Genomic DNA, 19660 nt, shown 5'->3' with positions numbered 1-19660 from the left:
AGAAGTTCAAAAATATCCTAATTGTCTGCAGCACCTTTTTCAATGCCCACACTTCTCACTTCCCACACATGCTCATGATGAAAAACTTCTGCAGTCATTTAAATGCTATGACTCTTCTTCTGTACATCTTTTAAACTAAAATTCATTGTACCTGAGGACAGTTGTTTATAATCAAGGCTCTAGAGGGTTTTTTCTCATTTAATAATTTTAAAAAAACCAACCCTCACATAACCTCAATTCATGACATATATTTACATATAAATTCTGTAGGAAAAAAAAAGACTATCACTTTTACTAGAATGTATTTATAGCATTACTATACATATATCAAATAACAACAACTTATCAGAGTACTAGCCCACACAGACTAATCCTGCAGTGAGCTGTACAGACACCATGGACCTTAATGCAGAAAATGTAAGCTATAATAAAAATACTTGTAGCCGAAATACTGCAAATCTACTAGCCACTGAAAAAATAGAACTACAGAAGGAAAAGGTCAGAGAAGAAACCAAACATATGTATAAATATATCAATATATGATACATGGGATTAAAACAATTTACCTGTACTGCGTATTTGTAGAATTGTTCTGATAGCTCTCCAAGTTCCTCCTCAGATTTATGCTGATTAGTGAACTGCTCAAGTCGATCTAACTGTTCAACTTCAGCAACAGGATACGGCTTCTCTTTCAGCAACTGCAGGATCTGGAATCGGCAGAGGCCCGTAACCAGCAACGTGTAATGTGGCTTGGGCCAGTTGCTACCAACCACCTGAACTGCCAAGGCAGCTGTGCCAATCCTAAAACCAGATCAAATCTTCGTATTATTTGTCAGCTTCCACAGAACATCTTGTGTGGCCCTTACCAAGGGGCAACAGAGCTATGGGTTGCAAGAACCTTCCGAGTCATAGCTCCTTATCATGAAAAGCAACTAAATTGTATGTTTCCCTTTGGAACACAGATTACAAAACCAAATCCTAGAACCTGAAAATGAACGAGCTAACGGTCACCCGATTCAAAAACTTACGTATTTTTCTCATAAATAACGTATCAGATCTCACTGTGGACAAGAACCCTCACACTTCTGCTCTGACTACTCGCATTGGAAAGCTGAGTGTTTGTAGTTTACAGGCCTTTACTCAAATTATTGGCCTCATTCTGAACAACCTTTACATGTATCTGCTTAAACATATTTAAAAGGGAAGTTCCTTTCTTGCAAAATTACCGATGTGGTAAAGTTTAGAGACTACAGATTCCCGCAGGTCAGTTTTACTTGTACTTTGTCCCACAGAAATAAAATTTGTTTGCATTTGACATGAACTAGGTCACTACGCACACTGCTTATTGAACGAAAACCGCTATCGTTCACAGCAGCGAGAGCCTTCATGCTCCCGGCCTGCGTCCTTTGACCGTGTTTTCCCTTCCACCTTGGTCTCCTTTTCAAACTTTCCTTCCAGTCCCTGCCACCACGAAACACACCTCCACCCCCCCCCACACCCCAACTCCCCCCTGCCCCGCTCCGGCGCCGGGCGTTTCTCTGAAAGGAGAAGCGTTCTCCGCACGGCGGCGGAGCGGAACAGGCCCGCCCCTGCCACCCCAACGCTCCCGCGGAGGTGACAACATGGCGAGCTGGCCGCGGGGCAGCACGCTGCGGTACGGCGGCAGCGCTGACAAGCGCGCCAGGGTGCGGAGTCCGAGACCGCGAGGGAGGGGGGAGCCGGGCCGGGCGGCACCTGTGCAGGGAGGGCAGATCGTCGCAGTCGGAGGTGGGGTCGCTGGTGTTGGGGATGACGCCGATGATGGTGCTCCGCAGCGAGGTGCCTTTCAGCAGCCGGCTGCGCACCAGCTGCATGTTGCGCGGCGAGTCCACGCTCGTCCGCATGGTCGAGCCGGGCAGCAGGACGCCCTCATGGGTGAGCAGCAGCGGGAGGCGGCTGGGGATCTGGATGGCGCTGCCCGCCGCCATGGCCGCCCGCTGCGCGGCCCCGCGCGCCGCCCACACACCGGTGCGGCCGGGCAGGCTCGGCGCGCGCGGCCCCGCCCCGCTACGGGCGCCCGAAAGGGACAGGCCGCACGGGACCCCGCCCCTGTACCCGCCTCCTGCCGGGCCGCGGGGCGGGCTGGGGGGCGGGCGAGGCTGCCTGTCCTTCGCCCGGGGCGACATGCCCCCGGCCGCGCCTGGCGGGGAGCCTGCGCTGCCCCATACAGCAGCACTCCCGGATCTTTCTCCCCGGGGGGGCGGGCTTTTTCCCTCCTTGAAAAGCCGAAGCCAGAGGTCAGGCTGGCAGGCGCCAGTTCTCCGTTTGAGAGATGAAGCGCGCTGTAACAAACCTGTGCAACGTACAGCATTGGTGAAAGGGGGTGAAATGGCGTTTGTTTCTACAGAACTCGGCCCTCCTACAGCTAGCTCCTGGCCCAAGGGTCCAGGACTCTCCAAACACAGGTTATGGCAGCCTTAAACCTCAGGGAGGAAATGCAGGATGCAACCTCCCCTCTGCAAGACGGGGACCCAAACTCGAGCCTGTCCTCCGGACCGGGGAGCAGTGAAGAGCAAAGGCCGCGGGGCGGTAGCCCGTAAGCCAGGCAGGCTGGGCGCCTGCAGAGACCCAGGCGCCCCGCCAGGGCTGTGGGAGGTGTGCTGCAGTACAGCTCTTCGCGGCAGAGCTGGAGGGGTCAGCCAAGGGCGCAGCTCGCTGAGCAGTAACCGTCCTGTGCCCAGTCCTGAAAAAGCCTGTCCAGGTGAAAGGGCTCCAAGTACTCGGGCCCGACGGACAGTTCAGATGAACAAGCAGGTTTTAGAAACTCCCCTTCCGCGTCCGTGAAGAGAGATGCAACATCCAAATTGCATAATGCAATGAACTACATTAGCCAATCCCTTGTTAATCACTGACTTGCACAACACGTTTTGAGCAAAGGTAATTCTGTACAGAGGGGAAATCGCAGTAGCAACAAACTGACAATCCGAAATGCAGGGCTGTAGCTACAGTGAAAAACTTGCTTGATCATGCAGTTTATTAACACCTTAACCTGTTGGCCTATTGGAAAATGTCAAAGTGATAGGGCATATGGAAATACTAACAATATATTTAAATGCAAGAAGTTATTGCAGCTGAGTAAAGTATTTTCTAAAGCAGCCACCTCAGGTACTTTAGAAAGAAACTGGAATTTAATACACTATTCAACATGACATTTAGAAAACATTAATACAAAAGGGCACCTAACACAGGAATATGGAAAGTGTTTTGTGGACGTCCTGATGTTCAATATAATTAGTCTGTAAACATGTTCAAGACTCACAAATGTTTAAGTGTCTTTATATTAGTTTGGAATCTGAACACAAACAAAAGCTAAAGGTTAAACGTCTACTCACCACGTTTACTGATGAATTTTCTCAGCGTGAGTCTTTTCATTAAAAATAACCCACCAATCTTACCTTTATTCTCCAGGCTACCATTTTCCCTCCTCCCTCAGAGGTGACTAGTCCCTGCAGTCATTAAAAATAGTTTAATTCATTCTAGAACTGCATTTAAAAAAAGTCTCAATGAATGCTTTAAAATTCCTTTCAGTTTCTAGTGAACAACTTTGAATACCCAGGACTATATTTTATTACAGGTACTAAGTGTGCAATACAATAGGGCTACATCCCAATTACAATGTCTAGATAGCACCCAATCATCCCAATTTTTTTTAAATTATTTTTTTCTTAAATATAACAAGATCACATTTGAGCCACCAGCCTTTCAAACTTTTTTCTGGACTAGCCAAATATTTCTGATACATGCAGAAACAGTCCAGCATTAATAGGATTCTCTGCACCCAGCTCTGAGGATTTAAGATCAGAAGGGACAATTGCTATCTCCTCTGACCTCTGACTCTCAGCAGCAACTTCTGCATCAAGTCCACCATATGAGTTGACACTGTAGCTCCTAAAGGCATTCAAGCCTTGACTTAGACTGACCAACAAAAAAGTTGAGTTGTTAAAATTTCCACCTTTGCTTGTAATATCAGTCTCCAGAGACTGGCTTCTGTTTTACCTAACAAGTGAAAGAATTGCCTATTATGACAAAAATCTTTCCTCTGCGAGTGCAACCAATACTCACTCCATGATCAAGTCATGGCTTAACTTTGAGTTTCTCTATTAACCACATTTCTTTATAAAATTTCATCCTCCTTAAAACACAGATAGCCTACAACTAGTATTCCAACATTGGTCTTGCCAATACCATATAGCATTCTTTCAAAAAACTTGATACTTTCTTTCTTATTATTAACCTACTTCTAGAAATCTGCATTGTAAAAGTATTGAAACCTCTCAGAAACAGATCATGTACTTGCTGTACATCTACCTATTTTCATTTCAAATAAATTCCTAATGCTTTGCACTGTTACTGTTTGGAAATAATTTTACTACTACTTTAAAGTAGAAGTAATTTAACACAAAGACAGAAAATGCAATTATAGCAAATATTTTTTACAGATGCACAGAAGTTCTTAAACCCCTTTTGCACTTACATAGTTCAACTATGCCTGTGCATCTGTGATGTGCTACAGGATGCTAGATCTTTAACTAGCTCTCATTAATCCTGATGTGATATTTATGTTTTACCTATTAGATGTCAATTATTACTACTTTTTCTTTTTTTTCTATTCTAGAACATAGTTTCACGACCTTGAAGTTACTCTAATACAAATGTTCTGACTCTGGCTATGTAAAATAATTCAGGCTTCATTTACATGGAATTTGTCTTTCTAAGATATGATCTCAGGGAAGACTGAAGTGATTCTGTCTTTTTTAAAGTTAGTAAAAGAGGTTCACATAGTTTTTAGAACTACCAGAGTACATATACTGAAGATACATTTCTTTCTTTTGGGGTTGTGGTAGAGATTTCAAACCTACAAGTTCTATAGAGATTAATCCCAGCAGCCTTTTGACCTTGTTCACAAAATTTGAGTTTTAAAATGGTAGAGCTCCATAGTACTGATACAAATGGACATTTTGAGTATTAAAACATTGTTCTAAACTAAAAACATTCTTTTAAGTTTCCATGCAATATAAACTCCTAGGCTATGGTTCACCTGTCTCTCTAAACTCGATTCTTTTCTCTTAAGATGCACACACACTTCTGCTCCCTCACTGGTATTCCCTAGAGGTCTCAAGTCATAGCTCAACCTTGTGCAGCTATTTTCTAAGACAAGACAATCTGCCATCAGACTTTCCCTGTCTTATAAGTTCAGTTTTATACTTACAGATTGTTTGTTGCAATGATGTTCTTTAGAAACTATTTATCTCCACTATTAACTGCTATGTCTGTAAATAAAAGAATTTTGGCAATTTTCTTTTCAATTTCTCTCTCTACCATGTGGAAAGTTAAGAGCATACCATCGAGCTCCAAATACAACATAACAATTAGGCTTAAAGCTACTATGAAAAGATGCTTTGAATTAATTCAAGGTGTATTTCTATACATCATTTAATATCAAACATCCAATAAAGAATATACAAGACCATATAAAGGACGATGATATAATGCCTGTTTTGCAGTCTTCTCAGGTGAGAGGTGATATGGAGGCATGACCAATCCCCTGTGTACAAAACAGACTACATAGATTGTCTGTTCATTAGAATATTTTCCTCAATTATTTCCTCTTCCTCAAGTGCTGAATATACTTTGCTGCTTCCTACCATCTTGGCACACATCATGAAAGCCTCAAAAATCTTTAAAATACAATAGCTAGTAAGAAAGTTTTTGTAAAGCTGTGCAAAATATATATTGATATACCTGAACTCAATTTTAAATTTCATTTATTTTAATGTCTGCTTTGTCTACTCACTACGAGGTTGCAGGAGAAATCTTAAAGTGTTTTTTAATGTAGGCTTTATATTACATATCCTCAGTCATTCTTCACACAAAATTTCTGGGTTTTCACATGCAACTTGATTAAAAAGCTACCAGTTAGTTATGTAAGCTTAGCACCCGGAACACATGCCAAGAATTGCTGGCAGCACATAACTGACTAAAAGAGCGCGAGACCTTTCAGAAATATCTCAAGCTGTGAGTGGGATTCACAAGAACAACTGAACTTAAAGACTTAATCTTTTATTCAAAAGCATGAGAGGAAAAGGAAAAAAAAAAAAGGAAAAAAAGGAAAAAAAAGGGAGGGAAAAGTACCCAGAAAAAGAAATTCAAGCTTACTGTTCAAATTTGAAATTTGAGCTAGAATAGAGTGGGGCAGAGAGAGTTCTTGCCTAGCTAGACGTGATTTTCACACCAGATGTATGTCACAGAAATAAGGATTTGGAGGAACTTTTGAAGGACAGGAAATTAAGGAAATGCCATCAGTAGATTTGTGCTGATTAACACTCAGACAAAGATGCAGATATACAGACTTGAAACAGAATCTCACTCAAGCTTAGTTTTGGCAACACAGTATCATACTACCTGGAATATGTTGTTCCCCCTTTAAACTGCATAGTGTCAAATCAGACTTTATATGGGAACTGCTAGTAAGAGATAAAAATATGTTCCCTTTGTATAATGTGACTGAATGAAAAGCTGGAGGCATCAGGTTTGAGGCACATACATCTTTGCTATGGTTTTGTAACCTTAACCCTTTTTTTTTTTGACCTCATAACAGCAAAAAAATAGGCTTCCAACTAAGAAGAATGTTTTCTCCAGAAACCAAGAACATAATCAAAGAGGAGAAACATGGAAAATAATGGATTTACTGCCACAGCTTATTGAGTAAATACTCTCCAAAGTCAAACTCAGTCATATTTCTAGTACATGTTTTAACCAGGCAACAGTTTGAAGGAGTTGCAGAATCCCATTTTTATGTTCCTCTTACCAGATGGAGCATTTTCTTTTCCAGAACTCAAATGAAATTGCTGACTGCAACCTAAAAATGGAATGCTAATGATCTGGAGTAATTCTGGGTTTGACCTTAAAGAAAGTCCACACAGTCTGTGGGAAACAGTCCTCAGGCCTGTTTTCAAAATTGCTACATAGAAAAAATTGCAGTTAAATTTTTAGATGAATGTGAAGTTTGCTTTTGCTTCTTAGCAGCTACTTAATACTCTACAACCTGAGCATCTCCACGGCTCCCAGAACAGCAGCTAGAATACTTGCTCTCAGACAAGGTTTGTTACCTCCTCTTGTCAGATACATGGAATCAATCTCATGCTGTCCATGCAGAATGCTAACAACAAAGTTCTCTCTGCGTATTTTTGCACACATCATCTCTGGAGTTCAGTATAGACTGAGGAACTGTATCTTCTGAAATGGATGTGTCCTACCAGAAAAGAGGGTATATTTGGCTATGTTATGCAGCTAATTTGCCTTTTCAACATTTTTTAAAAATTAAATAAAATAAAATCAAGTTCTCTGCCTTTTGCTTTCATTACTTGGACAGTGCTTCTTTACCAGGATAGAAGGGAACACTGTCCTAAGTTTCATGCAAGTTGAAAGTGGCAGTTAACTAGGTTGCTAGAGAGCAAGTGGGCAGTATAATCCACAACAAAAAAAAAAGCAGAAAATGGAAAGTGGCAGGTGATAAGTGAAATGATCATCAGGAGAAATAAGCAGAGAGAAAGAGTAAATATTAAGGATGAAAAGACAGTATTAAAAGAGAAAGAACAGATAGGACACTGATATGCCTTGTGTTGCACCTGTTACAGACAGTCAAATTCTGCTTCTGTTTTCGGAGCACCTGTGTATTATGCTGTCTCACTGGGGGTATTCAACAATCCTGAGGCCTGAATAATATTTCTACATGTCTATAATGAGAAATGTTCTATTTTAGATGATTTAACATTAATCTAAAAACATTCTAAATGATTCTTAATACCAAAAAGAAAAAACATACAACTTGTAATTTTGATAGTACAAGGTGAGTAAAAAGACTGTGATTGAGGCTAGATGCTAGAATAAACCCAAACCAATAATGCTCCATATCTCTAGTCTCATTTCATGACAAATCTAAAGAAGGCATTATTGGTTGTGGGGTAAGCTCCTACAGATCCTATAAACCTTAGAATCACACTCCTTTTAAAGAATAGGAGAAAAAATTGGATTACAGATCTTCTAATTGTAACATGATTATCTAATAGCTATAATCACAAAGCACTCTCCTAACAGTCTGAGACTAACTATGTGCTAGGAGACATTTTGCTTTTCATAGCAAAAGGGAAAGTAATGCACAGCCTCTAAGATACTGATGGAAAACTTGGTTTGTCTCTTCATGGTAGCAGCACAGAGTATGGTAGCCTTGACTTTACGTGTTCTGCTAGCCTGTCCTTTGTTTAATAAAGCTTCCAAGTTCACGAACCAATCACATTTTCAAATTCAAGTCGTGTAACAAAACAATTTTTGATTGCTACTATTTGCAGATCATCTATTTTATTAACCTAATTCAGTACAGTATCACAGGGTGTTACATCAAAACTAGTTATCTTTGTGTTTACATGAAATTCACTGTGAGAAACTACTAGCATAGTATTTTCTTGAATTGCAACCTTATTTCAGTATAAAATCTCCTTCAGCTTTAGTTATTATTACTCATTAAACTTCCTTTGCACTATTTTTATTCAAATATTACTCCACTCAAATTTATTGCCTTGATTTTCTTTTACCCTAATCATTTAGTTGCAGAGGTACTGCTGAACACCTACAACTTCCAAGAGAGAACTTTAGCAATCCTTATTTAAGACTAGTTCAATCCTTCCTTGCATTTTACCTTGATCATTTACTTCCTCCTTCTCTTTCGCTCACATTGTATTTTTGCTCTTTCTCCCTCTGTATTTGCTTCTCCATTTTGCAGCACAATGTACTTTCTACCATACCCATTCAGTCAAGAACTCTGAATAGACTACCTGGTCTGGATTTAGTCACTCTGCTCTATTTTCAACAGTCTGATAGCATATTAACTGCACACTGTAGGTCAATCAACTCAAGAACGTTTGCCTACCTGATTCCTTTTCAAATGTACAGGATAATGATTCTCTACATGTAACATGACCTACTCTGCTTTCAGTTATTCAACCAAATTTTTTGTACATTATTCAATTTTCCAGAGTCAAAGCTCTTCAAAAATGAAGTTGAATGGAAGCAGTTACCTATCACTAGCAAAATAATTGTTTTCACATTGGTCATTCTTTGTTAGTGTATCTGCACACTGCTGTTTGACAGAATCTGTATTACATAAACATGTTTCATCACTGGTTTTGATCACAATGCAAACTGGAGTCATTACCCAAAATATTATCCATAATTTAATGTTTTAAAATATTTTTAAGCTGCCAAATATTACAAGTACTGTTCTAGCTGCATTGATTTAAAGTAACTAAGTAATCAAAACTGTGTATTCCCTAAGGATGTTTCAAGAAATTATATACTTGAACCAATTTCCCCTCTAATATGGTTGTCTAAATTCAGGTCAGGTAGCCACTGACCTCATAGCCTGAAATACCCATAGCAGACACATATCATGTGTGCATGGCAACAACACTGTTACTTCATGCGGATTTCTCTAATACACATAAATTAAGTTCAAACCACTTTGTTTTTCATAGAAATTATTGTATCAGCTAAGCACAACAGCACGTACGTATGTACATTTTTACCAGTTGGCCTTGTTAGATTATTATGATAGAGGACATATAAAATATGGCAGATGCAGATGCATTTATTTTTTATTCATTGCCACTTCATAAAACTTCTGCACATACAAAACTTTTTCAGTATTTATTATGCTTAGCCATATTAAAAATGCCTGTGAGTCTTGGAAAAAACTGCATGGCCATGTAAAAAAAAAGGACATACCATTAAACGTCATAAAGTTTACATTAAACAGCTGAGAATTTTCTGTGATTTAAAATATGAGATTAACCAAGTCATTGTGATACGAATCTAATTCTTAAATTGAATATACATTGCACTATTCAGCTTCATGACTAAACATGAAGGATATAGTACACTTACCAGAACTGCGCTGAGTAAAAAAGTCCTCCATTTAGTTAGCAGCTTCCCTGATAACAGCCCAGAGAGCAAGTCATGTTACCAAAATTACTCCTATCTATAATTCTATCAACCATTCTGGAATTAATACTTCACCCAAGAAAAAAAGAACAAAACCAAACCCAACACCAACCCACAATCCGGAACCAGTGTCAAAATGGACTATAAATTAACAGAAGCAAAAGCAATCTCGATTTCCCACACCTCTGCATAATTTTACTGCTATTTAGGAAGGGAGGACCATATTTTCCTGTCCATCGCATTAGAGAAAGCTCATTAGGTTTGACTCTGGCATGCAGACATTAAGAACAGCAATGTTTTTGTCCTTATCCATTAATTAAATCCAGGGAATATTAAATTGCAGTGCACTTGCACATTCTGGATCAATCCATGAGCATAGCTATAAGCAGCAGCCCAGGGAGAACAGACTTTGCTTGGACTGCAGTTGCCTGCAAACTAATTGTTTAGCAACAGACTTCTAGCTGTCAGTAACCAAAATTCATGATAACATAATTATACTCTTAAGACATTTAGCCCTCTTTATATTCCCTGTTTTTTTATAAAATATCTACAATGTACCTTTTTTTTTGAAAAAAAGAAAGCTAGGTTCCACTTAGATTAGAGGCCTGACTCCAATGCAGGGAGAACTAGGCCTCATGTGATTCAATATAAATATTTATAAATAATAGCTGTAAGTAGATTAATAAAGGTTGAGCCTATACAATGTATTTTAATACGGTTTCAATATCAGTGTCCAACAGTAGGTGGCGTGTGTATTTACAGTATGAGTATTTCACCACCTAACTTAATTCTATAGGAGTTTTAAAACCATTCACAATGCAGTGTTGAAAAGCAATCTTGACATAAATGTAAAGGGATAATTATTTTTAATTCTTAATTGCTATATTAAAAAAGAAGGGAAGAAATAGCAAGCTAGCTTTTCTGGAAATATTAGGCTATAGGATATTAACTGACAAAACATCGTGACAGCATATAAATTACAAAAGCACCATTTAAAAATGAAAAGAAACTTATATGTTCTGATTCTTTTAGCTTCATTTTTTGTTAGATCAGCTATTCCAAGTAGGTAACAGTGCTGATGACTATCTCAGCCACCACAATTTCAAGTCAAATAGAATTCTCATATAAGAACAAAACTGTGGCCAGAAAAAAGCTAATAAAACCCAGGTCCTGTGAACACTCATATGGAAAAAAAAAACAGCCCTCCATGTTTCCTTTAAGATATGCTTTATTCAGGATGTTGAAGACTCAAGATAGGATATTAAAATATCTTTTTTGATATTTGAAGAATCAAACCTGATTCATAAAAAAGAGCTCACATTTATTTATTGCATATTCAGTATTCAGCCTCTTATCAAGTGCTTTGTTCAAATTTGCCTGTGACATCTAGTCTGTTCCATGAAAAATAGTTTCAGACACATTGGATTTGTAATGTTTCAGGTATACTTTATCACTTCAAATTTGGAAGAAAAAGGCAAGAGGCAGAATTTGGTACCACACACTATGCTTCTAATACTTCCAGGAACTACAGTTCTTTATACTTATCTTGATTGCTGTTTTAGTGAAAACAATTTAAGACAGCGTTCTTGGAAACCAGTTAAATATGTGAAAACTAAAAATAGTCCAAACCAAATTAATCAGCATAAAGGAAAAAATAAATAGTAAAAAAATAAACAATATAGGCATTATTACTTTTTTTCCCATGCTATTATAATTTACATGTTCTAGTAAGTTAGTGTTAATTTTGCACTGAAAATACCAACATCTGTCATACACATGGTATGAAACATATAGCCACAGAATAGTTGAGGTTGGAAGGGATCTCTCGCTACCATCTAGTCCAAACCTCCAGCTCAAGGCATGGTCAGCTAGAGCAAGTTGCAATGACTATTTGGGTCTCGAATACCTCCAAGAAAGGAGACTCTACAACCTAAGCAACCTGTTGCAATGTTTGGTCAACCTCACAGTTTGGATTGTTTGGGTTTTTTTCTCTGCTGCTTAAACAATCTGTTATTTCATTTTTGCCCAGTCTCTCTCCTCCTTTGGCATGGTATCACTCTGAAGGTCCAGTTCCATCTTTCCAACATCCCATAAAGTATACCACGTATACTGGACCAGTAGTCATTTTCACAATGCTGAATACAGGTTAGAGCAAGAGTTCTAAGTTCAGATATGCTAAAAACATTACAGCAGTAGTTCAAGTCAAGCAGAAATTGACTTTTTCTTAATTATGCTTTCTAGCCTTGGAAAGTCTCAGAACGGAAAAGTATGGGGACATAATACTTTTTTTCCCTCTCCTCATCATAATTAGGTTTAAAGCACAGCACTCCTTCACTACGTTCTAAGCTCCTCAAAGAGCAAGTTGCTAAGCCAGTAACCCTTGAATTGGGCAGCGTCAACTTTGACCAGCGTACTTCTCAGGTCTCTTACTACAATTATCTTCCCCAAAATGGAAGTTTACTGCTAAAATTTTACCAGTGGTTTCAGTATAGCTCAACAAATCTATTTAAGGGGAAAGAAAGACGTGACTCGAACATGAGCATAGTCTGAAATACCTAATTGGCTGCTGGACCTTTATCATAACAATTATAAATGGCACAACATTAACGAGGAGGTAATTTCTGGATATCTGCTCATAGAATCACCAGCACTAGATCTCTTTCAATAAATATTTAATATTTTCATTTTAATTATGTTTTACTATTTATTTAATATTTAATTAACATAATAAATATTTATTAAGATTGGAAATAGCTGTATTGTGCCATGATCAAATATGCAAGTCAGAGAAAAGAGATACGACACTTCGTACAACAGAATTATAGTGACAGAGAAACACTGGAGGAACCAAGGAGGACACAGTAGCATTTCTACAGTGTTTGTAAATATATGTATGTGTACACGTATATGTATAAGATATGAATTATCTGTATGCATACACATATGTCTACACCCACATACTTAAATGCATACACACTTTAGTGGGTAAAATGCAGATTTGGCACAAGCTGACTCTAGCTACTGTTTGAAGACTCCTGAGCAAAAAAATCACAGAAACCTGCATAAATAAATGGGATAATGTAACCCAAATAAAAAGACTGGGAACTTTATTCTAGGTTTTATTCTAAAGCACAGCTAGCAAGAAAAAATCCCACTGATTCCAATTAAAGTCTACACAGTTTGGACGTTGATTTGACATTTCTGGGCATGATGTGGGTGTAGCAACACAAGGACAAGAGAGACAAGAAATTTGAACATTCTCAGCTGTAAGATGAAAAAAGGGTGTAGCATTGTTTTTATGTCTACTAAATATTGAATTAAAAAAGTACAAAGATTAACAAAACAGGGAAGAAACAAAAGGCAGAGTTTTAAGAAGCTTTTTTTTTTCATTTTTATCAGATCAGTGAGACATTAGACTAAGGTCAACAATATGACTGGAAATGTTAACCACACCAAGTATACTTTCTCAAATTAAAAGCTCCTAAATTTAAGCACCTCTTTCCTCAGTTGAGCACTATAATGTTGTCAAGAAAACCTGATGGTAATGAGAAGCATATCAAAGCTCAGTGAAAAAAAGTAATTGTACTGAAGATCAAAATGCAAAGGGAAAGTACACCCTTTATATTCTTTTATGTGCTTTACTACTTTTTAATCACTGTGACAGTCATAATGGCATATTCTAAGTAGAGAGAAAACAAAAGCTATGAGAACTTTTGTAGCCAAGGCAGAAGCCTGATGCACCCCTAGACACCAGAACACTAAAAGAGCCTAACCACTGAGATTTTGTAACATCTTAACATTATGAATAACAGAACCAAGCAAAAAGCATTTTTATCACACAGCTAAGTGTATATACGTACATGTATGTATATATATATACACACACCACAAAGGGTCAGAGATTTGCAGTACAGCTGCAGAAACAGGGTAGAGAAAAACTGGAGACAGTAAAATGTGCACAAAAGAGAAAGCATATAGTACAGGCAGGAAAGATGTACTGAAGAAAAAGCAGAAAGTGTCTCATAAACCCAGAGTAATCCTGCAGAACAGGCAAGAAACATGCCCAGCAAAAGCAAAAATTCCAGGATCTCAAAAATAAAAATAATTGTGACAGGATGGCAAGAAGCATAAAACACTAAAGACAGAGGAAAGACTGCAGGGGAAAAAAACCCAAACAATACAAACAACAAACCAACAATTCCTTGAGTTCCAGCTTTCCTTGTTGAAGGCCTCTCAAGTCTGATCACCTTGACTTCTGCAAGCACCAAGGACTATAGCCAACCATGCTAACCACGTATTGTCAGGTCCATAAGTTTGTTCCATTAATTAATTTATTATACTCAGTTGGATTATAAGATTCATAAGGAGTTAGTTAAAATTAATCATAAGCTTTTCAAATTTTTGCTCCAAAGAAATATCTGAAAAGGGATAAAAAACCCTCTCAAAATTGCATACTGGTATAATGAGTGATTCAGTACCACATAATGTAGATGGAGAAGTAAAAAAAAAAAAAAGCTCTGTTCTTCAGACACATGAACCCAGTTTAAAAACACTGATTCCTACCCACATCAAAGTAAAGTAAGCCTCATCTGTTTGTAACTGGAAAACGAAATGCAGAAACATAAGGACAATTGAAAATTCATTGGCTACATTATAATGAAATAGTATCTTTCTTTAGTTTGTTTTTTGTAACTGAGTCATGCATAGTCTCAACCTGAGTTTAACTCACAGGATGTAACACTGTTTAAAGGTAACATGAGCATAAGCCCTAATACTCCCTGCATGCCCCTTTGCAGTATGAGAAGGATACTGATTACACATACCAAATGCCAGTTTGCTTCAAGAAGGGGAGTGCCCTTTGGCTCAGAAAGAGAACAGACAGCATTCACTGGAAAGCAGGGCTTTATTCTTAGGCCATGAATGTGACCTCACCTTATCATTAATTAGTAAGCGGTGTATTGTCCTTCATGCTCCTAAAAAATGCATGGCAATCACTGCCAAGAAGTGTCAAGAGATCTTTATAGGCTTCAGAACATGATTTTCTACAGTTAACATTTGTAAGGTCAGTCTGCCAACCATAAAATGAACTTGGGGAATGTATAATATCATCTTCTCTTTTCCCTTAGGTTGGCTGTTAATCCAGTGGATGTGGCAAGACTGTTCTCATATGCTACATGTTCTTGGCTTTCACCCTTAACGATGAATTGATACAGACATGGATCTTAGCTGCTTAGTTTTTTTGCTGTTCCCATTGTTTAACTTAGTTCATGATTCTCAGATAATAAAGTATAAATGGTGGGAGAAACCCAACATGCTTAACATGTGAAAGAAAAGTGGGAGTTGTATATAACATGCAGAGAAAGAGAAACATAAAAGCAAAAATAAAAAAAGATTTACAACCTCCCTTCTTAAACCTCTATGCAAGAAGATCTAGTGTCTACCTATAAAATTGAAAAAGACTATGAAGAATTCTTCTCAAAATTCATCAAGCTTCATGTGTCTCCAGTCAAATTAGTGTACAGTTCTAATCAAAAACCAGCAGAAGCTGCAAATGGGTTTTGTGCAAGTTGAATCTGATCTAAATGTCCTGTTCATGATTGGCATGAACATTTAAGAATACTGTAAATCTTATTTATAACCTTAAATTCATGTTATTGCATCATAGGGTGGAGTCAGAACACTCAGAATTTAGTAGTATCAAGTTCAAACCTTTGTGAAGAAATTGAGTTTTACATTTGGCATTAACAATCCCATGAAGCTTCAGTTTCTAGTGCTAGAAGCTGACATTCATTTCAACTCAACATTAGCACTCTGACTTCCCTCCAGGGGTTGAAAAAACCCAATGATTTCATCCTACTCCCCTGTGGTTTACATTTAGCTCAAAAATTAAGACTGTCCTCATGAAAAAAAATCTCAATTAATGCCTCATTTTAATAATTTGCTAGAGGAGTCATTTTGCATAATAAATTAATTTTAGGAAATGTTGCTCAGTGGAAATATGCTCTGTATGTTAATTCTGACGAAGTCTTCAAATGCACTGATTAACAGAGCAAGAAGATGACTTGTATTATTTTTTATTATTATACTTATTTCAGTTTTCTACACAAGTATCTGACAAATTTGGGGATTTGAAAAAATTAATAAAATATTTCATCTATTAAATGTATTTATTTACAGATTTCATCACCTTTGGAAAGCACAGGTTGCAAGTGTTGGGCCTGAAAAAGGCTTTCTTGGGCAAAGTAATATAGAAATTCCAAAGAACAAGAGTTTTGATGGACATGAAAGCATATTTAGTTAGCATTTTATTTGCTCCTTTAATACCTGTAAATTCTACTACATATTTATAAAAAAATTTACTAATATTGTACTTTATCACAAATGCCTAAAATGAAAATATTTTAAACATTTAAAACACAGTCTGGTTTGGGAAAGGTAAATTATATGGTCTGTGAATGAATATTAATAAACTACCAGTTCTTCTTTGTGTGTGAATAAATGTTATTATACTCAGCTATAATTCAGGGCTTGTTTATGCAACTGCAAGAAAACACAGGAGATGAATATATCACACCTGTGATGAACATTGTAACAGCAGAACAGGAAATACTGTCCTAACATGTCCTTCAGTATCTGTACATTTTTAATCTTTGGCCTTCATTTTTTACAGATCTATTTGCAGAGTTCTGACAGGAAACCATGAACCTGACATGCAAATTGAATTACTTTCTGTATTTTTTTACCTCTTAGAATCTGACCAATTAACATAGCCTCAAACTACTAAGTACAAAACCATTTGCTCTACAGAAGTTCCTCTTAGCCGCAGAGTCATCTCTTCTCACATACAAACAGAGTATAGAGAAGATTGTATATATTCAGATTTCCTCAACTACTTGAGCACAAAATACTTGTGCTCCACAAAGAGACAGTAGATCTCAGCTACTTTATCCCACATAATACAACCATAACTAAATAGATATAAAAAAACCCCAATGTACTTAAATTGATGCAAAGGCCCTACTGTTCAACCTTACTTAATCTCAGCACCTCCTTAAGCCTACGCAGAATAGATGCTGAGAGTATCTTTGTCTCTACATCACCTCTGCTTTGACACTGCTTCTGTAACAGGGAGAAGACTGCAAACCTTTTTTCCTCGCACCTTTCCTTTTCAAAAGCATCATTCCTTATTTGCATCCTATAGTTTGCAAGCAAGTTAGAGAACACAGAACTGATCTTCAACAGCAGATATTTGGTGTTTCTGCATTATCTCTTCTTTGCCGACAACCAGTTCCATTGAAAGCTGCCATGACAGTTGATAGAATTCTTAGTACTGGGAGAAGTAAGAAAGGGAGACACCAGAACAAGCACCTTAGACTTCCATAGGGCTGACTTTGGTCTGTTCAGGAAGCTGCTCAATAAGACTCCATGGGAAGCAGCCCTTGAGGGCAGAGGAGCCCATGAGAATTGGTTGCTCCTCAAGAAGGAAATCTTGGCAGCACAAGAACAGGCTGTCCCAGTCTGTCAAAAGAGGAGTCGGCGAGGAAGGACACCAGCTTGGCTGAGTAGGGACATCCAGGAAGATCTTTGGGAAAAGAGGGAAAAATATGACCTTTGGAAGAAGGGGCAGGTGTCTTGGGCTGACTATAGGAATTTAGTGACATCATGTAGGGAGAAAGTCAGAAGGGCTAAATCTGAACCGGAACTCAAATTGGCCAGTTCTGTAAAAGATAATAAAAAGTCCTTCTATAGGTGCATTAACGGTAAGAGGAGGATCAAGGAACATTAGTGACAAGGGATAAGGACAAGGCTGTAGTCCTTAATTCCTTCTTTACCTCAGTCTATAATAGTAACGATGGTTATTCCCTGAGTACTCATCCTCAGGATCTGGCTGACAGAGAGGGGAAAAATAGCAAAATAGCGTCAAGGGGAACTACAGGCTTGTTAGCCTGACCTCAGTTCCTGGGAAGATCACGGAGAGGGTCATCTTGGGAGCTATCATGCAGCACATGTGTGATGGCCAGGGGATCAGGCCTAGTCAACATGGGTTTACAAAAGGTAGATCCTGCCAAACTAACCTGATCACCTTCTATGACAAGGTGATCCGCTTAATGGACAAGGGGAAGGCCGTGGATGTAGTCTACCTGGACTTCAGCAAAGACTTTGACATGGTTTCTCATAGCATTCTGACTGAGAAACTGGCTGCCACTGGCCTTGACAGGTGGACCCTGAACTGGGTTAAAAACTGGCTGGATGGCTGGGCCCAAAGGGTGGTGGTGAATGGAACTAAATCCAGCTGGAGGCCGGTCACGAGTGGAGTCCCCCAGGGCTCAGTCCTGGGTCTTGTTCAACATCTTTATCAACGACCTCAATGAAGGGATTGAATGCTCCCTCAGTAAGTTTGCAGATGACACTAAACTAGGAGGAAGTGTTGATCTGCCTGAGGGGAGGGAGGCTCCTCAGAGGGATCTGAACAGACTGGACCGATGGACTGAGACCAATGGGATGAAGTTTAACATGGCCAAGTGCAGAGTGCTGCACATGGGACATAACAGCCCCATGCAACACTACAGACTTGGGGGAGGTTGGCTGGAGATCTGTCAGGAAGAGAAGGACAAGGGGGTGTTGGTTGACAACAGGCTGATTATGAGCCAGCAGTGTGCCCGGGCGGCCAAGAAGACCAATGGCATCTTGGCTTGTATCAAAAACAGTGTGGCCAGTAGGTCTAGGGAGGTAATTGTGCCCCTGTACTCAGCATTGGTGAGGCCACACCTTGAGTAGTGTGTGTAGTTCTGGGCTCCCCACCATAAAAAGGACATTGAGGTCCTTGAGCAAGTCCAGAGAAGGGCAACCAGGCTGGTGAAGGGGCTGGAGAGCAAATCCTATGAGGAATGGCTGAGGGAGCTGGGGGTGTTCAGCCTGGAGAAGAGGAGGCTGAGGGGAGACCTTATCACCACCTACAGCTACCTGAAGGGAGGTTGTAGAGAGGTGGGCGATGGTCTCTTCAGCCAGGTGACAGAAGATAGAACAAGGGAAAATGGCAGGAAGCTGTGCCAGGGCAGGTTTAGATTGGATATTAGAAAAAAACTTTTACTGAAAGAGTTGTCAGGGCCTGGAACAGGCTGCCCGGGGAGGTGGTTGAGTCACCCTCCCTGGATGTGTTTAAACAAAGGGTAGATGAGGTACTTAGAGATATGGTTTAGCATAGGATGGGAACGGTTGGACTCGATCTTCAAAGGTCTCTTCCAACCTTGTGATTCTTGTGACAGAGAAAAGCAAATTTTGCTACTATAAAACAATAATTTCAGTGTGATGAAATTAACTGTATGTTTTGAACAAAATTAACTAAAAAATAACCACATAGATGACTCTTGCTCCATACTCATTGAAGAACTTCTTAAACATATGAAGGCGCTTCAAGACTATTCTCCCCATCTTCACTGTCTGTAAAGAAAGGAGGTTGGGATTGCTTTGAGGAAAGCAAATCCATTTCTTCATGTTCACCATAACATGACCTCTCATAGTTAATTACAGAAGTAATTTCTTAACTTATGATATGGAAGCCATGAATGATTCTCTTACAAAAAAAGATATTTAGCAGTGTTATTCAAGTTGCTCTCAAACATTC

The 19660-nt window shown here is 38.9% G+C and overlaps 1 protein-coding gene across 1 annotated transcript in view; it reads right to left on the bottom strand.

Moving 5' to 3' along the window:
• Positions 1-1967, bottom strand: part of LONP2 (lon peptidase 2, peroxisomal) — a gene marked incomplete at its 5' end in the record, with an annotated part of 43166 nt that extends 41199 nt beyond the window's left edge. Inside the window, 2 exons of the mRNA XM_084270007.1 lie at positions 567-801; positions 1735-1967. Coding sequence (XP_084126133.1) covers positions 567-801; positions 1735-1967 — 468 coding nt within the window. The remainder of the gene's footprint in view (positions 1-566; positions 802-1734) is intronic.
• Positions 1968-19660: the final 17693 nt, after the last annotated feature.

Source organism: Gallinula chloropus (assembly GCF_964237585.1).
Source record: "Gallinula chloropus genome assembly, chromosome: 13".
In the NCBI taxonomy this organism is placed as follows: Eukaryota; Metazoa; Chordata; class Aves; order Gruiformes; family Rallidae; genus Gallinula; species Gallinula chloropus.
The sequence above is the reverse complement of the archived record's forward strand: the minus strand, read 5'-3'. Positions and strand labels throughout refer to the sequence as shown.